The sequence below is a fragment of the Syngnathus leptorhynchus genome, chromosome 14 (genome assembly GCF_054491065.1).
Source record: "Syngnathus leptorhynchus isolate UIUO chromosome 14, UIUO_Slep, whole genome shotgun sequence".
Lineage (NCBI taxonomy): Eukaryota > Metazoa > Chordata > Actinopteri > Syngnathiformes > Syngnathidae > Syngnathus > Syngnathus leptorhynchus.
The window spans coordinates 3,951,456-3,970,562 of NC_141208.1; the positions used below are offsets into that span (position 1 = coordinate 3,951,456).

The 19,107-nt window shown below is 43.5% G+C and overlaps 5 protein-coding genes across 13 annotated transcripts; 2 read left to right on the forward strand and 3 right to left on the reverse strand.

The window, feature by feature from the left end:
• Positions 1-1,601: 1,601 nt before the first annotated feature.
• Positions 1,602-6,063, reverse strand: ccdc13 (coiled-coil domain containing 13). 5 transcript variants are annotated; one of them, XM_085931035.1, is made up of 11 exons: positions 5,942-6,063; positions 5,011-5,156; positions 4,808-4,950; positions 4,672-4,746; positions 4,354-4,467; positions 4,157-4,261; positions 3,781-3,930; positions 3,485-3,652; positions 3,119-3,331; positions 2,961-3,040; positions 1,602-2,842 (listed from the first exon to the last, which is right to left on the reverse strand). In XM_085931035.1, exons 2-11 carry the CDS (start codon positions 5,114-5,116, stop codon positions 2,806-2,808), a joined length of 1,191 nt encoding a protein of 396 aa, XP_085787161.1. In that variant the 5' UTR covers positions 5,117-5,156; positions 5,942-6,063; the 3' UTR covers positions 1,602-2,805. The 5 variants fall into 5 exon arrangements, with proteins under 5 accessions (XP_085787161.1, XP_085787160.1, XP_085787158.1 ...); XM_085931034.1 differs by lacking the exon at positions 5,942-6,063 and adding an exon at positions 5,552-5,681; XM_085931032.1 differs by lacking the exon at positions 5,942-6,063 and adding an exon at positions 5,304-5,652.
• A 166-nt stretch (positions 6,064-6,229) lies between these two features.
• LOC147046091 (coiled-coil domain-containing protein 13-like) lies at positions 6,230-8,877 on the reverse strand. The gene is made up of 8 exons (XM_085930280.1): positions 8,474-8,877; positions 8,266-8,404; positions 7,710-7,868; positions 7,556-7,633; positions 7,235-7,348; positions 7,057-7,161; positions 6,759-6,905; positions 6,230-6,686 (listed from the first exon to the last, which is right to left on the reverse strand). Exons 1-8 carry the CDS (start codon positions 8,647-8,649, stop codon positions 6,294-6,296), a joined length of 1,311 nt encoding a protein of 436 aa, XP_085786406.1. The 5' UTR covers positions 8,650-8,877; the 3' UTR covers positions 6,230-6,293.
• Positions 8,878-8,948: 71 nt separating this feature from the next.
• higd1a (HIG1 hypoxia inducible domain family, member 1A) lies at positions 8,949-16,378 on the reverse strand. 5 transcript variants are annotated; one of them, XM_085931043.1, is made up of 4 exons: positions 16,308-16,378; positions 10,464-10,538; positions 9,992-10,126; positions 8,949-9,873 (listed from the first exon to the last, which is right to left on the reverse strand). In XM_085931043.1, exons 1-4 carry the CDS (start codon positions 16,339-16,341, stop codon positions 9,800-9,802), a joined length of 318 nt encoding a protein of 105 aa, XP_085787169.1. In that variant the 5' UTR covers positions 16,342-16,378; the 3' UTR covers positions 8,949-9,799. The 5 variants fall into 5 exon arrangements, with proteins under 5 accessions (XP_085787169.1, XP_085787173.1, XP_085787171.1 ...); XM_085931047.1 differs by lacking the exon at positions 16,308-16,378 and adding an exon at positions 11,117-11,688; XM_085931045.1 differs by lacking the exon at positions 16,308-16,378 and adding an exon at positions 10,995-11,029.
• On the forward strand, positions 12,374-14,473 carry LOC147046093 (5-beta-cholestane-3-alpha,7-alpha-diol 12-alpha-hydroxylase-like). The gene has a single exon (XM_085931030.1). It carries the CDS (start codon positions 12,427-12,429, stop codon positions 13,957-13,959), a length of 1,533 nt encoding a protein of 510 aa, XP_085787156.1. The 5' UTR covers positions 12,374-12,426; the 3' UTR covers positions 13,960-14,473.
• Positions 16,379-16,686: 308 nt separating the features above from the next.
• Positions 16,687-18,696, forward strand: LOC147046094 (5-beta-cholestane-3-alpha,7-alpha-diol 12-alpha-hydroxylase-like). The gene has a single exon (XM_085930152.1). It carries the CDS (start codon positions 16,708-16,710, stop codon positions 18,238-18,240), a length of 1,533 nt encoding a protein of 510 aa, XP_085786278.1. The 5' UTR covers positions 16,687-16,707; the 3' UTR covers positions 18,241-18,696.
• The last annotated feature ends 411 nt before the right edge of the window (positions 18,697-19,107 follow it).

Below are 19,107 nucleotides of genomic sequence, written 5' to 3' on the forward strand. Positions count from 1 at the left end.
CACCAATGACATGACAAAGATGACCCCCCCCCCCACCCCCACTTGGTGAATCCAGCCAGCAAGATCAATGGTGCCCCACTACCCTCAATAAGAGATCTTTTTTCTGACCTGGCGCTAGGGACACCGCCCACCCCACACGTTCCATCTTCAGCCTTTGACATTGAAGTACAACAGCCTTCGGGCCTGGTCCTCAAGTCAGTGGAAAGCTTCATCCATCAGTCTGTCAGGGGGGGGGGGGTGAACTCTGTCCCTCTCTATCATCTGCCACCCGTGACTGAAAGGAGAACATGCTGGCACCAAACAGGGAGACTGAAACCCATATTTGAAAGTAATGTGCTTATCACTCAACCACATTTTTTTTTTTTAAATATTCTATATGGGTTTGCCAAAAACAGTTATTGGCACAAAAAATGTGGACCTCTGTGCCTTGCCAATTATTGTACGTTAATCATTTGAATGAAGGCTTTATTGACTTTGCGTCAAATTTAAATGATAGATGAACGGCGGGTAAAGTTCAGAGCCGCCTTTCCATATCCACGGAAAGGGCTAACTTTAAACCTCGCACGGCCGCGCTGTTTGCTTTAGCTTTTCTGGACGCAGTCAGTCAGTCAATGGTCTGCAGGAAGCGCGGGCGCAGAACGAGGGAATACCTCCGAGAGGAGACGGCCGCAGAAAGGAGTCATTCAAAGCCGGAATGACAAATAGGTGAGGCTGTTTACGCACGCCGTGTTGATTTAACTGGGCTGTTTGGCTCCTTGGGCATCTTGGAATAAATCTGCAGTGCTCCTGCGTAATCGGGCTTCATAAAACAATATCAAAACTGTTTTTTGGTGGTTGGAAGGGTGAGGGGGAATTTAGTTTACCGGAATGTGATGAGACTCGTTAGCGGCTGAGGTCACGGGTGCAAAACGAGATGCTCAAACAAACTTGTTTTTTTGATTTGAGGAAAGCGGGTTGGAAAAGTTGGGTACGTATCGTAACCACATGCTTCGTTATTATTAATTCTAACCCAGGTTTCCTGGAAAAATACGTGAAGTTTTGAATCCAGCACCTGTGAGGCAAACGTGCCAAACGCTTTTCCATCATGCGGTTTTCCAGTCAATCTTAGAAGGAAAATGGTTTCTCAATCCACAATGCCACCATCAGAGCAGAGAATAAAGTTTGACAATACTCTCTAATGAGTGATTGATTTGTGGCATGTTCATTTATTTGACAGCATACGCCAAACTCCCAACAAAAACGAGTATTTAGTTTGAACATTTTCCCTGGACCATGTCAACTATTTGCTCCATCAACATCCTTTCTGACGCACATTGCTACTTTTGATACATATTTGGCAAAGTACGGCGGCAGGACGCTCGCCGGTAAAGAAGCAGGCGCTATCTGCAGTAGCAACAGTGAGTGATAACCTGCAGCTAGGCAAAACGGGGTATGTGGGAAGGGGGGGTTTGGGGGGGGGGGGGTCTTGACACAGGCCTCGTTTGTCACGCACAAGGGCCGACTTCATTGGGCGTCTTGATATTTTTGTCTTGTGGTATAGTGAGGATAAGCGGTTGAAGGAAAACCAACGGATGGACGGGCCTATTTTCTTTCTCGCCGCGTTCTCTGCCAAGCTCCGGAAAAAACGATGCGGTATTTTGAAGCCGCGCTCAAAATCATCCGTGCTTTTAATTTGGAGGACGACAGCAAGCACTACTTCCCACGTGATTAGCGCAAAGAGGCCTTGAAGCCTTAAGTAGTTATTTTTTTCTTTTGTAAAGGTTTGCCTTGTGACTTTCAAGGTGGCTATATCGAAGATCTTTTTTATAATTGCATATGCAAGAGTTTTTTGAATTTTTTTTTCCAAGGGTAAGGCATTATTCACGTACAATTGAGTGGAAACTTTTATGTCTTAAATGATGTCTTGCATTTTCAAATCCAGACTTATTCAATCTTTTGAGAAATCACTTTCAATTACAGCACTAATTCTGGTCACCTTTTTTTTGGGCTCTGGAGTGGTACAAACAAAACTGCGCAATTTTGATTAAAAAAAAAAATAATAATAAATCCCATTTCGTGACTGATGATTCCACTTTGCTACTGAAGTGTTTGCACAGAGGTCAGCCAAGGAAAGAACAATCACAGTTGACCTTTGAAGGCCTTCAAAGCGTCATAAGAAGGTCACGCTCGAGTGGTGGAACATTGGCCAGGAGTACAAGGAGGACACAGACAAGGAGCAAACGTGTAGGTGGGAGAGAGGGAGGGAGGGAATTACCGCCGGCTGCAGTTTGTCACATGCGACATAGGAAGGTAAGGACATGAGCTGGCGCAGCGAGGCTTAACCCGCACCATGTCACCGCGCCTACAGGAAGCTGCGCTCGACTTGTCGCATCACGTCAGCTTTAAAGCTGCGGGGTCACCGTGCCCAGCCATGCCCTGGGTGGCTCGACGACCAGCCCTACAGCGACATTAGCATCTTGCGCACGCCATTAATATGAATAGCGGAACAAGCACGGCCTCCCTCCCACTTAGTTGGAGCCGAAAGTTTAAAAGCCTCTGTAGTCAGGGCCAGATGTCAAGGTGGAAGTGGAAAGGAGGAGTAAAACGTCACATCGCCATGTTACCACGCTTCAGTAATCCAATTGCAGCTGCCGGAGGGCCGCCGTCACGGCTGCACCAGCTCATGTTCTACCTTTGAATACCCCTCCAGGTTCCGCGACATTTCACACACGGACGAGTCCATACGATGTCATTATAACCGGCGGGATACTTCATTTCAGTTCTGGTGGCTGGTCCGGCTGTTGATCTCACGGATGATGAAAACGTCTACAAATACCACGGCCCGTTGACAGCAAAGGTAGAACTGAGGAGGAAAAGGAAATTAGTTTGACACAAAAACGAGGAACTCCAGTAAAATAATTAAAAACAAGAAAGTTGGACAGTTTCTAGATTACAATGGCGTTTCTTTTTGATGACTATACCGTGGTGGTGTTTTCTCGTCAATGGCGCCCTCTTCGGGTGAAGGTGGAGAGGTGCTGACATCGTCTTGAGTTTCCACATCCTGTAAAGTTCCACAAAGTTAACACCTAAGGGTGTGTACTTTTTTTGTAATCTCACATTATTATTATTCTGTTGTCACCTTGACTGAAAGCTGCTGTATTTTTTCCTCTAACTCCTTGATGGTGTCCTCTTTGTCGGCAACAACTTGGTACAAGTTTTGGATGAGCATGTTTTGGATGGAGCGCTCGCTGCTCACCGCAGCGGCCGTCGAGTTCGATTGGGCCTGTGCGTTCTGCTCCTCTAGTTGTTTGGTGAGCTGATTCAGCATCTCTTGCATCTGGGCCTTCTCCTTCTGTAGCGGAAAAAAAAAAAAAAAAAGACAGCACACTGAAGCCGTGTTATCGCAGCAATCAAGGTAAAATAAATCGAATTTCACGAGAAACCAGATCAAATGCTCTTGCTGGGCCCAAACATCCCACAAGCCATCCCTGTGCTAACACCTCACCAGCAGAGCTTCCACCAGCTCGTCGTCGTGTTTACTTTTAATTAGGGCAGCGGATATCTGTGCTGCCTTTTCCTCAGTCAGACATTTGATTCTGGCCTTGGAGGCTTCCAGTTTCTTTTTCATGTCTTCCTGTTGCTTCTGAAGGGCTTCATAGCCGGTCAAGATCCTCTGGGGTGGGGTGGGGGGGCAGGTTGTCAGACAGTGATAACAAAATTGTCCTGCACACGTATCTCAAATGCTTCCTTCTCTTTCTCCATCGTGCGAATGAGGCTGATGTTTCTATCGTGCACACGTACCTCAAATGCTTCCTTCTTCTCTTTCTCCATTGTGCGGATGAGGTTGATGTTTCTGTCCTGAGTTGACATTTTAGAAGTTTCCTCTTCCGTGTTTTGCACATTTGACCCTCGAGTCATCGCTTTCTTGAGCTGCTGCTCAAGATCACGCACCTGACAAAGACACATTGCACAGTTCAGGTGACCTTTGTCTCATCCGCACTTTTTTTTTTTTTTTTTTACAACCTTTGACTCTTTAGTATCATGGCTTCATTTTTAAGCAAGGTGCTATCAAGCAAATAGTCAGTGGAAAGACATGACATTGGTAAATGTTAAACTTGCTCAACATTTATGACGCGTGTGGTCAAAATCACCAAGCACAGTATGTAACAAGCCTCACCCTTGATTGGAGAGCCAAAATCTGCTGCGAACGTCCTCGAAAGCTCCCCGCACAGCTCAGTAACTGTTGAATATTGGCATCTTCTCCAACCTCACTCACCAAAACCTGCAACATACAGAAAGCAATAAATGCCATATTAGGATGTGTGCAAAATATGTTCAGGCATCACAGTTAGTGAGATTTTTTTTTTTTTTCACCTTCTGAGCCAGTTTCAATTCTTGCTTCAGAAACTGAATCTGATTGCGATGCTCGGTGACTTTGAGCTGGGCGGCAGATAATTTGTCCTTCAGAGACTTCATCGCTGGATTTTCCTTGTTTCACGGACAAAGCAATCAGTCGTACTGATTAGAGGGACATGATTACAAAAAAAAACAAAAAAAAACGCAGATACAGTAGAAACACGAACATTGGAACACTTTACAATTGGATAAAAACATAATTAAAATGCTGACAACATGAAATAATAAATGCAAAAGAAATAAAAAAAAACAAGCTAAGCACTGAAATAAACTTACCCCACCGTCTTTATTTTGCTTCAGCATATTGACATCAATCTTTTGCCCTGATAGTGAGAGCAGAGCAGCCTGAAGCTGTATGAAGGGCAAAAATTAACCAAGATAAATGATAAAAATAAATCCAATTAAGACCAACCTGTCTGTCAAGCTCCTTGACTCTATTGCTGCTTTGTTTGGATTTAGACCTCTCTCGCTCAACTTCAGACGTCAACTCTCGGTTCTTCTTGGACAACTCCACGATCTTGACAGCGGCCATGTCACCTGCGATCCCTGCTGCCCCTAAAAAAATAAATTTTGCTTTAGATTCAGATACAAATAATGACATTATAAGAAACATACCCGCCAAGGCCAGCACACGCTCATTGTCCAATTTATTCTTCATGCGTTTGATTTCAATGTCTTTTTCAGCAAGCAGTTTTAGCAAACAGTCGTTTTCATCCCTCATCTCCCTCAGTTGGTTCAGCCAGCCCTCCTGCTGCTGTGGTCTAGTAGAAACAAATTGTGACAATAAAAAGTGAGCTAATGTCAACTTTTTTGGGGGGGGGCACATCATTACCTCAAAATTTGGACATTTGTAAAAAGTAGTTAAAAAATGTTGTTTGGGGTGGGGTGTCATTTAATTTCAAACTCACGTTTCGAACTGCCAGTTGGTAGCTTGATTTTGCATTGTTTCGTTTATATAAGATTAACCCTAACAGGTTTCCGTAGTTAGCTAGCTACCTAGCTGACTATCTTTTCTGCCCAAAATTAAAACTACTCAAAAGCCGCCTAATTATTTTCTGCCCAAAATTAAAACTACTCAAAAGCCGCCTAATTATTTTAAACAAGTGTACATGATCACTACAAGTGTGTTCGCTTCGGTTACGCAAGAAAGCATTACCGTTTCCTTGCAGGAATGTCAGACTTTATTGCGCAAAAGGATTACAATTGCCCAGTCAGAAATGCGACTTTGTTGCGCATTTACGTAGTCCGGAAGCCCTTTCTTACGTAATGGCATTGGCAACACCGTGTGGTTACGTCACATTTTGATTGAAAAATTCACTTAAGTATTTTCAAAGACTTGTTTTTCAACAGGCTTTACCTTCCAGCCGTTACATGTGCGTGTGTGGGTCAGCCATATTGGAGCGGTACAAACGGCCATAGAAATGAATGACCAACTTTGTTTCGCGTTAAGAACCATCCATGGTCAGGGTAAGGAGGGGATGAATGTACATTTTCGATTTTATTTGAAAATGCTATGGATTTGTATTCAGTAAAACACATATTTTACCTTCGAAAAATCTCACTATCAAACAAAAGTGACGTGCATAGTAGACATGTAATTGTGTGTTGTCATGGCAAGTGGAAGGGCACGGAATTGTTCTGCCTGTCACACATGATGGGAAAAAAAAAAAAAAAGAGATTTTTTACTTTGACGTGTATATAGTAATAGAGTGGTGTAATAGCATCTCTTTTGTGGTAGTTTCGGGTATTTTTTTAAGACAAGCTTTCAAATTGAAATCACACTGTTTTTCGAAAACATTAGACTTAGGCTATGATTAAATGTTATATATATTTTTTAAAAGTTGTCACTCGAGAGCTGCTTGATTTTATCCTCTAATTCTTTAATAGTTCCCTCTTTGTCAGCGACCACTTGGTACAAGTTCTGGATGAGCGTCTTCTGTGCGAAGAGCTCGCTGCTGAGCGATGGTCCCGAGCTGGGCTGGCTTGGTGCGTTCTGCCTGGTGAGCTGACTCAGCAGCTCCAGCATGCGACTCTTCTCCTTCTGCCATGGAAAAACCGAGAGGAACAACATGGGTATTAGTTTTTTTGCTCACGGTCGACGTGCTCATTCTTACCAATATAGCATCCACAAGCTCGTCGTCGTGTTTGCTTTTCAGTAGCAGGGAGGAATTCTGCGCTTTCAAGGTCTTGATGTCAGCAGACAGACATTTGTTCCTCGCTTTGGAGCTTTCCAGCTCTTTCCTCACCTGGTCACAGTCTCGCAGCAAGGCTTCATAGCTATCTGAGAGCCTCTGAAGAAGGATGCACAATGTCAGTACTTTTCTGTTGAAGATGGGAAAAAAAAAAAAAAAATTACAACCCACCTGAAAAGCCTCCCTCTTTTCCTTCTCAGCGCTACGGCTATAACCAACGTGTCGGCCTGGACTTTTAGTAGAACGGCCTGATGGTTCTTCATCCATGCTCAGCATGCATGATGGAGGTGACCTCAGCTGCTTCTCCAGGTCACGCATCTGTCACACAAACAACTCAGTTTATTTTTATTTGATTTTGTGGACTACAGCACTAGCTGATACATCAACAAAACAAAGACTTGTTGTTTCAATGTATCCGCTAGCTTTTGAGTCAACGCCCACATAATGTGAGATCTTATTTGCTCCTCACCCTTGATTGAAGAGCCAGTATGTGCTGCGCTCGTCCCCTAAAGCTTCCCGCACAGCTCAGTAACTGCTGAACGTTGACGTCTTCCCCAACCTCACTTACCAGAACCTGCAGCAGAGGACATCACCAACAAATGAAGTTGCATGCTAAATGTGTTTGCATTAGATGAGATGTTGTGCACCTTCTGAGCCACTTTTAACTCCTGCTTGAGAAACTGAACTTGGTTGCGATACTCTGTCACTTTCAGCTGGGCAGCGGATAATTTGTCCTTCAGGGACTTCACCTCTGGGTTGTCCTGTTTTTATGGACAATCAATCTGTTATTGCGATTAGGATGACATGAGTGAACTTCAGAAAATCATAAGAATTTAAGGTGAAGACATTTTTTTTTTTTTTTACTATAAGCAGCTATCAGCTACTAATGATGTACATGAAATGTATTCATTAACATTTTGTTTCATTCTGTCATGCCAAATGTTCCACTAACATGGAGTGAACTTGACCTCACAGTCTTTAGGCGAGCTTTCCTGCAATTTGGCATCAATCTTTTGACCTGGTCCTGAGCGCACAGCAGCATCTAGCTGTACCAAAAAAAAAAAAAATGAAATGAATGACCAGTCAATGTCAGAATGAAATTGAACCAAACAGAAGACTCACGTCATTCTCGAGTGCTTTGATTCTATTACTGTATTGTTTGCATTTTGTTCTTTCTCGTTCCACTTCAACAGTCAGTTCTCGGTTCTTTCTGGACAACTCCACGATCTTGACGGCGGCGACATCGCTTGACACACCTAAAATGCCAAAAGTGATCAACATCTTGACTCAAGATTCTTGAGATTAAAATAGAGATGTAAAGAAAAGAGAAGGTGTGTGAGTGTCACTTCTTCTGACTTTTTTTTTTTAAATAACTTGTGGTAGTCTCAAGAAAGTTCATTTTTACCAAACAGTGCCCCCTAGTGTTCAGACTGGGACAGCACATAATTGAGACTTCTGTCACGGTCGACCTTGTCCTTGAAATTAAATGTGTGGTTAAAATGTGTTTATATAGCAAATCAAATATAGTCTGGTTTTAGAGTATGAATAATGACAAATTGGTACTCTGAAAAGTTTGTTTTTAAACATTTGAAAGTGGAATGGCATTATGCGGGCAAAGTACTCGGTCAGAGGAAAAAAGTGATTACATCACTGCAACCTTACCAGCCTTGAGAATCACCCGCTCATTTTCCCATTTCTTCTTCATGTGCTTGATCTCAAATTCTTTTTCGCTCAACAGTTTGAAGAGGCGGGCGTTAACATCGGTCAGCTCCCTCAACTGGTCCAACAAGCGCGGACGCTCATCCTGGTCGAGTCTCCTGGAAGTGATATACAAATAAAAAAAAAAGTTAATGAATGCAAAGTTGCGACAGTTCAGACTTTCTCACCTTTCTGGTATGTTGACCACTGCAGTGCATTGGCTCACAAAGTCCAAATGCTCATTGAGAAAGTTAGGCTTTGCTTTCATTTTGTCTATTTGCTGTTTACCATTTTCCTGAATCTGAAGATTGCTAACTCCATGTGCATCGTCCATCTGTAATGCGTCTGTTGTAAGGACAAACATAAGTGGTTGTAAATTACAGTATCATGTTTGTCACGGTGTAAATATTCGACTCGCTGTTCTGTAGTTCCTAAACAGTTTCCCACCATTAACACTGTTTAGGTCCAAAAAGCAAAGTTGAAACAAGTGTAATATATAATTCACCCACCTGCCTTGAGATTAAGTAAATGCGAAAATTCCCCAAATGGTTTCTTGTACCGCGACACTTGCGTCCATGGCAACGACGCCGACTTCAGATATCGCGAGAACGAGAGGAACACGTCATGTCGGCTGTGCCGACAGCAGTAGGATTTTAAGAAAACTAAATTTTTTATTTTTATTTTTTTAAATGCTACACACAGTGTCTGAGCAGTAGAAATCTAACAAACCAAGAGGAAAAGCTAAAAGTGAGAGTTCACATCACGAATCATTTACTTTTCAGTGACATGAAAACAAAATTACAAATATTGAAACAGCATGTGCACACATTTCAAAATATCTCTGTCACATAAGGCATTTAAGTGATTGCAGCATTGCTTTAAATTGAATTGGACCAGTGTTGATGTAAAACGTGCCACGAGAATCAAATATTGAATTCAGTCAATGAATATCTCGGTCCATATTTAAAACTCTTTTGAAGACCCATTTGTAAAGCTCTATTTGAATGAAGTTGTATTACTGTGTCCTAACTTTAAAGGATAGATCACATTACATCTATTTGGCAATGTACCTGTTGCATTTGAGTTGTACAGATTTAATTTGGGATAAAAAATAAACACAAATCCATGTGTATTAACGATGATATACCACACAAGACAAATCATCCATCCAGGGTCATGGGTGTGTCGGAGCCTATCCCAACAACGGAGGGAAAATATATATGTTTTTTTCCAAGTCTTAGTCTATCTACATCCTATAAATATATTTGAACTAATTAAATATAACAACCCCATACTATTCAAAATAAAACAAAAGTAAATAAATATCCTCAAATAATTGAGAATTAAAACTCCAAGATGTGTAGAAGATGGTGAAAGTTTTGACATACAGTACTATTGTCTTCAGATATTCAAATCTTATTTACTTGTGTATAGGTGCAATCCATCAGTAGAAAAGTAAACCTTATTCTGAGATAATATTAAGGGACGTTAAATAAAAAGAGTCAAGTCAATGTTCACTTAGATCGCGCAGAGTTCTGTTCTTCTCTTGGTTTGGCAATAAAGTCCCTGTACATAGAGTAAATGACACCTAAACAAAAAAGACAGAAAGAAAAAAAAACACATTAGATGATGACCACCAGTAGTGTAATGAACCTTTATAGGCCATTTGATAGTATTTCAAGTTTTATTATTAGCTGTGTACATACCGATAGTCATGGCTCCCACCACAAAGCCTTGGGCGGCCACACGCATGTGGATCAGGTGCACAGACATTTTTGTGTCCCCACGACTTTTCAGCTTCCATAGTCTGTAGCCTACAATGGCAAAGAAGCCGGCCATACCTGCAACATAAGACAATGTTAACTTTTCCTTCAATAGTTTATGCACTCAACATCACAGGTGACCAGTCAATGATTTGGAATAAAGCATTCAATATATTTTTAATAATGTATTGTATTGTATGGGTGAATCATGTATTTGAGATTCTGAGTTGTGTGCCACAGCATCAGATGGAGTGTGAGGTTTAATACCATATTCGTATACAGTGATGAACACAAAATGTATCAATCAAATTAAAACACACCAGCCACAATATTGCGTAGTCTCTTAATGAAATCAATTTCGAGAAGTGCCACATCAACTTAAAGTGATGTAATCAAGGTAGCCAGATGTACTCACCCACAGGGACAAACGGATTCTCCTTGGCTTTTCTCAAAAATTTCGACTCGTTCTCCTCGTAGTCAGCCATTGTAACTGGACATAGAACATATAAAATCGATTACAGTTGTGTTTAGCATCTTATCCTAAACATGCTACTATTTGGGGTTCAACGTGCTAACGACGAGCACAGAGGTTACACACGAAGGACAACTGGGAGTCACGTTAAACAATGATCAAAATCTTAAGAAAAGCCTTAGAAATGTTATCAGGGTTAATTGAAACATACAACATACGTGATCACTAATTGATTATCGTACAGCGCCAATATAAAATTCAAGCGTTACAGAAGAGAAGCGTCACTTTTTCGTAGCGTTTACGGTAACCTTCTTTTTTCCTTCAACCCAGTCTTACCTGCGTATCAATATTAACGTTATTTGACTAAATCGTGAGTAAAATAGCCAGCTTTCTTAGACCCCTGGGCCTCAATTCGCACGCACGAAGGAGGAAATGTACCGGCTCGATTCGTGATGTAACGCTCAGTGCACGTACGTGTGACATCACAGGATACGTGATTTGTGGTGCGTTCGAAGACACGAAAGAAAATGCTAAACACTATGGCGGGTTTATTTGTACTTTTTTGAAAATACAGTACGAGTCAGCATGTCACATACTTTTCTTTAAAATCCAGAACGTAGATTGAATGATGGTCAAAGGATCGGGATTAAATGAAACTGCGGCGGATTTTAGGAACCGTGTTGGGGGTCAGTCATGGAATAAAGACGTTTTCCTTACTTCTGCCACAAAACTATTACATGCTACAATTGAACGTAACATCGGCTGTACAATGCCGGAAGCAATCAAAGGAAGTAAATTTTGACCAAGAGAAGTCCCATCCCGCAAGTAACTCGGGCGTAACACCGCATAAATTAGAGCCTATAAATCTAAATTTTAGTCTAAAATATGTTGAATCATGTTGTCTTCTTCTCGTTTACTTGCGCCCAGATAAATATCTCATGTCATGTCGGTTTTTGATCTCGCCTACCCAGAAAACAACAGTTTCAATGATCAAACGACAACGGACGCAAAAGTAGAAGAAAAACTTACTGATACTCTTTGTGATGACGTAATTTTAAAGCGCCTTGTTGGTATGGCAACCGCACGTTTTTGTAACGTGCCGTAGCTAACTTAGTCAATTTTGCAAAATAATATCACTTTCAATGTCTACAAATTTTGCAATAAATTCAACCAGCTAGTCTATGCTTTTGTAATGTTACATTTTAGAGATACTTCATTGAAACCTCATATTTACCACACAAAGTGTCAAACAGTCGATGTGAAAAGACAAAATTTCATGCTTGGTTTGGTGAATACCTACATTGTGACTGGCGTCCATAAGGTGACGCTACATGCTCAGTGTAGTTGGCCGTCTGTAAAGTGACGTCACCAAGTTTTTGTGTGTTTTTTTTTTTTAAGATTCTGTATGGATAATATCACATTCAGCGTGGAAAGTTGAAATGGAACCCCGTGAGAGAGCAAAACATTGCTTTGTTGCAGCATGCAGGATCACTTTTTAGGGAGTGCACATAAAATTGTTGCAAAGCAAAGGTCAACTTTATGGAGCTTTAAAAAGGGTCCCAGTGTGTATGGTACAATCAGTGTGTCATATTGGGGTCAAAATGTTTTTTTCTCCTCGCCTTTCGTGATCAACAATGAGTAACAACGGAAACAGCTGTTTCCACTTGAATGTGTAAAGCTGGATTTTCCATCAGCCTGTAAATGTGACAGCAACAAATAGAAATGAAGACTGACTTATGCAATCAAATTAAGAGCATATGTGGTTGGGAGTGCTTGTAAGTTTAAAAAATAAAAGCCAGCTGAGTTCCAGGAAAACTGAAAACTATGGGAGGGGCCAAAACAGCATTTATACTCTGACCGTGGACCTTCTTTCCAAAGTATACTTGTTCTGTCAGAGGGATCAGTCATGGGTGGGCCGGTGCTGCCGATACTAGTTGCGCTCTTCACAGCACTGATGGGAGGATTGTATCTTCTTGGGGTGTTCAGACGGCGGAGGCCAGGAGAGCCCCCTCTGGACAAGGGTCTCCTCCCTTGGCTGGGCCACGTCTTGGAGTTCCGGAGGGACACGGCGAAGTTCCTGCAGAGGATGCAGGAGAAGCATGGCGACGTGTTCACCATCCAGCTGGGGGGCTTCTACATCACCTTCCTGCAGGACCCCTTGTCCTTCGGCCCGTTTGTCAAGGAGAGCCGGGAGAAGCTGGACTTCAACAAGTTCGCCAAGCACCTGGTGCACAGGGTCTTCGGGTACTGGTCACCCCACAGCGAGCATCATCACTTGCAGCAATCCAGCAACAAGTATCTGAAGGGGGACGGATTGGAGGTCCTTACACAGTCCATGACGGGCAATCTTCAGAACCTGATGCTGCATGACCTCGGCAAAGAGCAGCGTGCCTGGACAGAGGACGGCCTTTTCATGTACTGCTACAATATTGTGTTCAGGGCGGGCTACCTGTCCCTGTATGGCAACGTGTCCCCCAAGTCCGAGGACGGCCTGGAGAAGGCCAAAGAGAAGGACAGGGTGGAATCGGAGGCCTTGTTTTATAAGTTCCGTAAGTACGATCAGCTCTTCCCGAACCTGGCGTATGGCGTCCTGGCTCCCAAGAGGAGGCTGGAACTGCGAGGGCTCATGGACTACTTTTGGGATGCTCTGGCGGTGCGCAAGGTCAAAAGTAAAGACAACATCAGCGGTTGGGTGTGGGACATGCAGCAGGTGCGCGAGGAGATGGGCATGGACGAGGCCATGATCGACAGGTACATGTTTCTCCTCCTGTGGGCCTCGCAGGGCAACACGGGCCCATCTGCTTTCTGGCTGCTGCTCTACATCATGAAGCACCCGGACGCCATGGCGGCCATCACGGCCGAGGTGGACCGGATTGTCCGCGAGTCGGGCCAGGAAGTGAAGCGCGGTGGGCCATTACTGAACGTGACGCGAGAGATGCTGATGAAGACCACCATCATGGACAGCGCCGTGGAGGAGACCCTAAGACTGTGCGCCGCACCCCTTCTCACCAGAGCCGTGCTCCAGGACATGACGCTGAAGTTGGCAGACGGCCGAGAGTTCCTCATCCGCAAGGGGGACAGGATGGCAGTCTTCCCTTACACTGGCGTGCAAATGGACCCGGGCATCCACCCCGACCCGATGTCCTTCAAGTTTGACCGCTTCCTCAACCCCGATGGGAGCAAGAAGACAGAGTTTTACAAAGACGGCAAGAAGGTGAAATACTACACCATGCCCTGGGGCGCCGGGGTGTCAATCTGCCCCGGCCGCTTCTTCGCCACTAATGAGCTCAAGCAGTTTATCTTCCTCATGCTGGTCTACTTTGAATTTGAGCTTCTGGATCCCAAAACAGAGGTCCCCAAAGTAGATGTCCGGCGATGGGGCTTTGGAACCATGCAGCCCGACAAAGAAGTTCCCTTCCGATACAGACTCAGATATTAAAGATGGAGTAACCGTGGAGGAAAATATAGACTATTTAAAAGGGAACAATCCCAAAAAGCTCAACAAAAGTATCAGGATTGCTTTGAGTAATGTTCTAATACATTTGTCGGGAAACATCTGCTTGTAAATATTTAAACGGCTTAAAGTGATGGATATATTTTAAATACTTTGTTTCAAATGAAGGTCACATTGTATGAAAATTAAAGTCTGGAAAGTAGTAGAGCCCTCTCAGAAGGCAAACGCACTTTGTGATGAAGAACACGTGTGCACAACTTGCAAAATCTGGGACCGCTTAACATGCTTGGCGGATTTGCCTCGGGATTAAGTTTAAAAGGATTTTGGAAGAATATATTCATTAAAAAATAGAAATCAATAAAAGCAGTTGTAATTATGTGTAAATGGAATGTTGACACTTTAGTATACTTTTTTTTTTCACTTGGTTTGTCTTTTAGTCTCGGATCAACAGGATGTGTTGCATCAATTTACCTCATAAAATAAAGTGTGGAAAAACAAATACTGTGTGCTTGTGTTTCATCACAATGGTTAATGATCGTATAATAATTGCAAGGGCATATATCGAAGCAATGCATAAAATTGTTTCCATCTGGCCGATTCCCCAAAATATTCCCAGATGCAAAGTAATAGTTAGCTTCTGTCGTCCGTTCTACCCTGTCTCTCCCAAATGAAACGGTCACTGACTTTGCTGAGTCATTTCACATTTATATAAGCAATACAAGTGGAATTTTGGTGTACAAAATGTCCCAAAAAGGATCCCAAAAGAAAAGAGTAAACCATGTCCAATCTTATAAAAGTTGCAAAGTTATGGCCTTGGAGAGAAACGTTCACATGCAATTCACATTAAAGTCTGTCCGCTGTACACATCGGGAACATTCCAAAAGTGTTTTGTTTCTCCGCCAAACTGCGTTCAAGGTTTCATCTTGGAAGAAAAGAAAATCTTTCTTGGTGTGCCTAAATCTGAATATAAAATAAGCCTACAAGTGTGGTTTTTTTTTTAAATACAGTGGTACCTCAACGTTTCAACCATTCATATCGAGTTGCTCTGGAGTAACCTTCTCTGTTGATCGATCCGCTGATGTAAACACACGTCATTGTTTGTAGTTAGTAGCAAACATTGGCATACAAGTCAGGCCAAAACAGTGGCTGCTTTGGTTCTTTTTGAAATGCTGATCAGAAAAGTTGCTGCGTCATTTAAGGAAGTCGTTAATTGACTTATTCATTGACTTAAAACTACCGATCGACATGACATCATCGGTTAACCTATTTGTGAGGCAGTGAAATTTAATAGTTTCCTGTCGTATTTGAACTTATCGACTGTAATCGGCGCACGCAACTGGACTTTGGCATCCACACTTTCATATACTGTACAGTACATTTGTTCTAAGGAGCTGGCCAATCTTTTGTGATATCCACTGAATGAATCCAACAGTTACAGCGTCATCAAATTGAGCACGACATTCTTGAGTCATCAAATAAATCTTACCCTTCATGTAATGTAAAGCATTAAAATACAACGTGCACCTACAAAAATCCCAACACAATTTGCAACTTTTTGTCATTGAGGTTTGACGGCTCCATTTCATAGCCTCGGCATCAGAAAGAAGTGACACATAAAGTCAAAGAAGAAGCGCCGCTTTTGTTTTGACGCAGTGTTTGACAATTAGGGGAGTCCGACTAGATTTGTGTCAACAAAAGACAATAAAATGTCCTCTGCACCCAGCTGAGGAAAAAATGCCTTTGGGAATAACCTTTGGAAAACTGCCAAAGAGGCATTACTTTAACATTAGCTGCAAAAATGTTTTGTACGATTGTGTAAGCTGAATGAATGGATTTTGGAAAGCGAGAGAGCCCGTCCAATCTGGTGGCTGCATTTTCGCCTCCATCCTGCTGGCAGACTTACAAAAACAAAAACATGAATGGAGCTGTAGCGAAAATGTTTACTAAAGAAAGTGTTAGAGACATGAGCGGCGGGCGAACAATAGCGGCCTTAACGCTCTCTTGAGAGCGTTGCCTGTACTTGGTGGGGATCGCTTTTGATGAGAAATGAGCCATTGTCTCATTTGCCGTCGTCGTTTGCGAGCGCAGAGCGGCAATGTCTTTGTTTTGGAGGCATTTGCTCGTGACAGGTATTCGGACGATGTGTGTGTGTGTGTGGTAATATTTGGAAAGATCAATGATTAAATGACGTAAAATCTGTGACCCAATTGTTGAGTCACATTTAGCTTTAGCGTAGGAGTGCAAGGGCCCTCGATCGGGCTTTTGACACGACAAAGAATCGGCTGTGGTCCTTGTTTGCATTCTCACAGTGTGATGTGCGTTTGTTGACATACTCGCTGGGGTCGTTGCACCTAGACTGTTTGTCATCCCACCACGGCGCAGCAGGCCACATGATAGAACATGGTCCCATTTATCCAGTTAAAGATCCCTGGAAGAGACAAAAAATGGTTAACCCTCCTGTTTATGTTTGTACTTTTGTACACCATAAATGTTCACGGGTCATTTTTTGGTACACCAAAAACTTTTACAGGTCAACAAGACCCGCTGCACGTTTAACCATTACAAAAACAGAACACATTAAAAAAAACATTTTATCCCTACCACAAGCACAGCAAGGTCAATATATCATTATTATATTAAAACTGAAAACTATGGGAGGGGCCAAAACAGCATTTATATTCTGGCCATGGATCTTCTTTCCGAAGTATACTTGTTCTGTCAGAGGGATCAGTCATGGGTGGGCCGGTGCTGCCGATACTTGTTGCGCTCTTCACGGCACTGATGGGAGGATTGTATCTTCTTGGGGTGTTCAGACGGCAGAGGCCAGGAGAGCCCCCTCTGGACAAGGGTCTCCTCCCTTGGCTGGGCCACGTCTTGGAGTTCCGCAGGAACATGTTTAAGTTCCTGCGGAGGATGCAGGAAAAGCATGGCGACGTCTTCACCCTCCAGCTGAGCGGCTTCTACGTCACCTTCCTGCAGGACCCCTTGTCCTTCGGACCGTTTGTCAAGGAGAGCCGGGAGAAGCTGGACTTCAACAAGTACGCCAAGCAACTAGTGCACAGGGTCTTTGGCTACTGGTCACCTCACAGCGAGCATCATCACCTGCAGCAATCCAGCAACAAGTATCTGAAAGGGGACGGGTTGGAGGTCCTCACACAGTCCATGACGAACAACCTTCAGGACCTGATGCTGCACAACATCGGCAAAGAGCAGCGTGCCTGGACAGAGGATGGCCTTTTCATGTACTGCTACAATATCGTGTTCAGGGCGGGCTACCTGGCCCTGTATGGAAATGAGTCCTCCAAGTCCGAGGAAGGCTTGGAAAAGGCCAAAGAGAAGGACAGGGTGGAATCGGAGGCCTTGTTCTACAAGTTCCGTGCGTACGATCAGCTCTTCCCCAACCTTTCGTACGGCATCCTGCCTCCCAAGAAGAAACTGGAAGCGCGAGGGCTCCTGGAATACTTCTGGGATACCTTGGCGGTGCACAAGGTGAAGAGTAAAGACAACACCAGCGGTTGGGTGTGGGAAATGCAGCAGGTGCGGGAGGAGATGGGCATGGACAAGGCCATGATCGACAGGTACATGTTACTACTCCTGTGGGCCTCGCAGAGCAACACGGGTCCATCTGCTTTCTGGCTGCTGATGTACATCATGAAGAACCCGGATGCCATGACGGCCGTCACGGCAGAGGTGGACCGGATCGTCCGTGAGTCGGGCCAGGAAGTGAAGCCCGGCGGGCCATTACTGAACGTGACGTACGAGATGCTGTTGAAGACCACCATCCTGGACAGCGTCGTAGAGGAGACCCTAAGACTCCGCGCCGCGCCCCTTCTCGTCAGGGGCGTGCTCCAGGACATGTCACTGAAGATGGCAGACGGCCGAGAGTACCACATCCGCAAGGGGGACAGGGTGGCGGTCTTCCCATACACTTGCGTGCACATGGACCCGGGCGTCCACCCTGACCCGCTGTCCTTCAAGTACGACCGCTTTCTCAATCTCGAAGGGAACAAGAAGACGGAGTTTTACAAAGACGGCAAGAAGGTGAAATACTACACCATGCCCTGGGGCGCCGGGGTCTCAATCTGCCCCGGCCGCTTTTTTGCCAATAACGAGCTCAAGCAGTTCATCTTCCTCATGCTGGTCTACTTTGAGTTTGAGCTTCTGGATCCCAAAACAGAGGTCCCCGAAATAGATGTCCGGCGTTGGGGATTTGGAACCATGCACCCCGACAGAGAAGTTCCCTTTCGATACAGACTCAGATATTAAAGATGCAGTCAAGTCGGCCTGATCTACCACCATCCCAAAAATTGGCCACCTGGCTTTCAGACACAGCATGTAAACGAAGAAAAATCCGCCACCACAATTTGTCTCGGTCTGATGAATTAGCACATTGCGTCACAAAACTAATCATTTTGCTCGATTGCACAGTTTTCCCAATTTGTCAGATGCAATCGTGGGTGTGCCAAATTAGCAGATCATCTTTTTGCGTGCTCAATCTGGTTTGCACAAACCTTTAGTCGGACCGCTTGACATACTTGGCGGGTTTGCCTCAGGATTAAGTTTCAAATGATTATGGAAGCATGTATTTATTAAAAAAATCAACAAAGCAGTTGTAATTATATATAAATGTAACTGCTGTCAATTTGATACAAAACTAGTATGTAGTCTCACATACTTTTGTTTCACTTGGTTTGTGTTTTAGTCTCAGATCAACACAATGTGTTCAGCATAAACCTTCCTCATAAAATAAAGTATGAAAAAAAAAGTGTCTGCTTGTGTTTCATCAGAATGGTTAATGATTGTGTGATAATTCCAAGGGCAGAAATCAAATGCAATGCACAAGAAGTACCTGTCTGTATCTCCGTTATAAAATATTTATTTACTGTACAGTCCATGTTTTCAGTATCACGTTAGCCTTTGTAACTAGCACACAAGTATAGAAATAAACCAGCCGCTAATTAACTAGTACCTATGGCCCTTTGACGCTGTGATTAGCGACTCGTCAATCAGTGGCTGCGTTATTTAAGGAAGTGGTTTATTGACTTATTCATTGACGTCAAACATCATCGGTTATCCAATTTGAGAGGCGGTGAGGGTTCATAAAGTTGTTGCGTGTTGTATTTGAACTTTTCA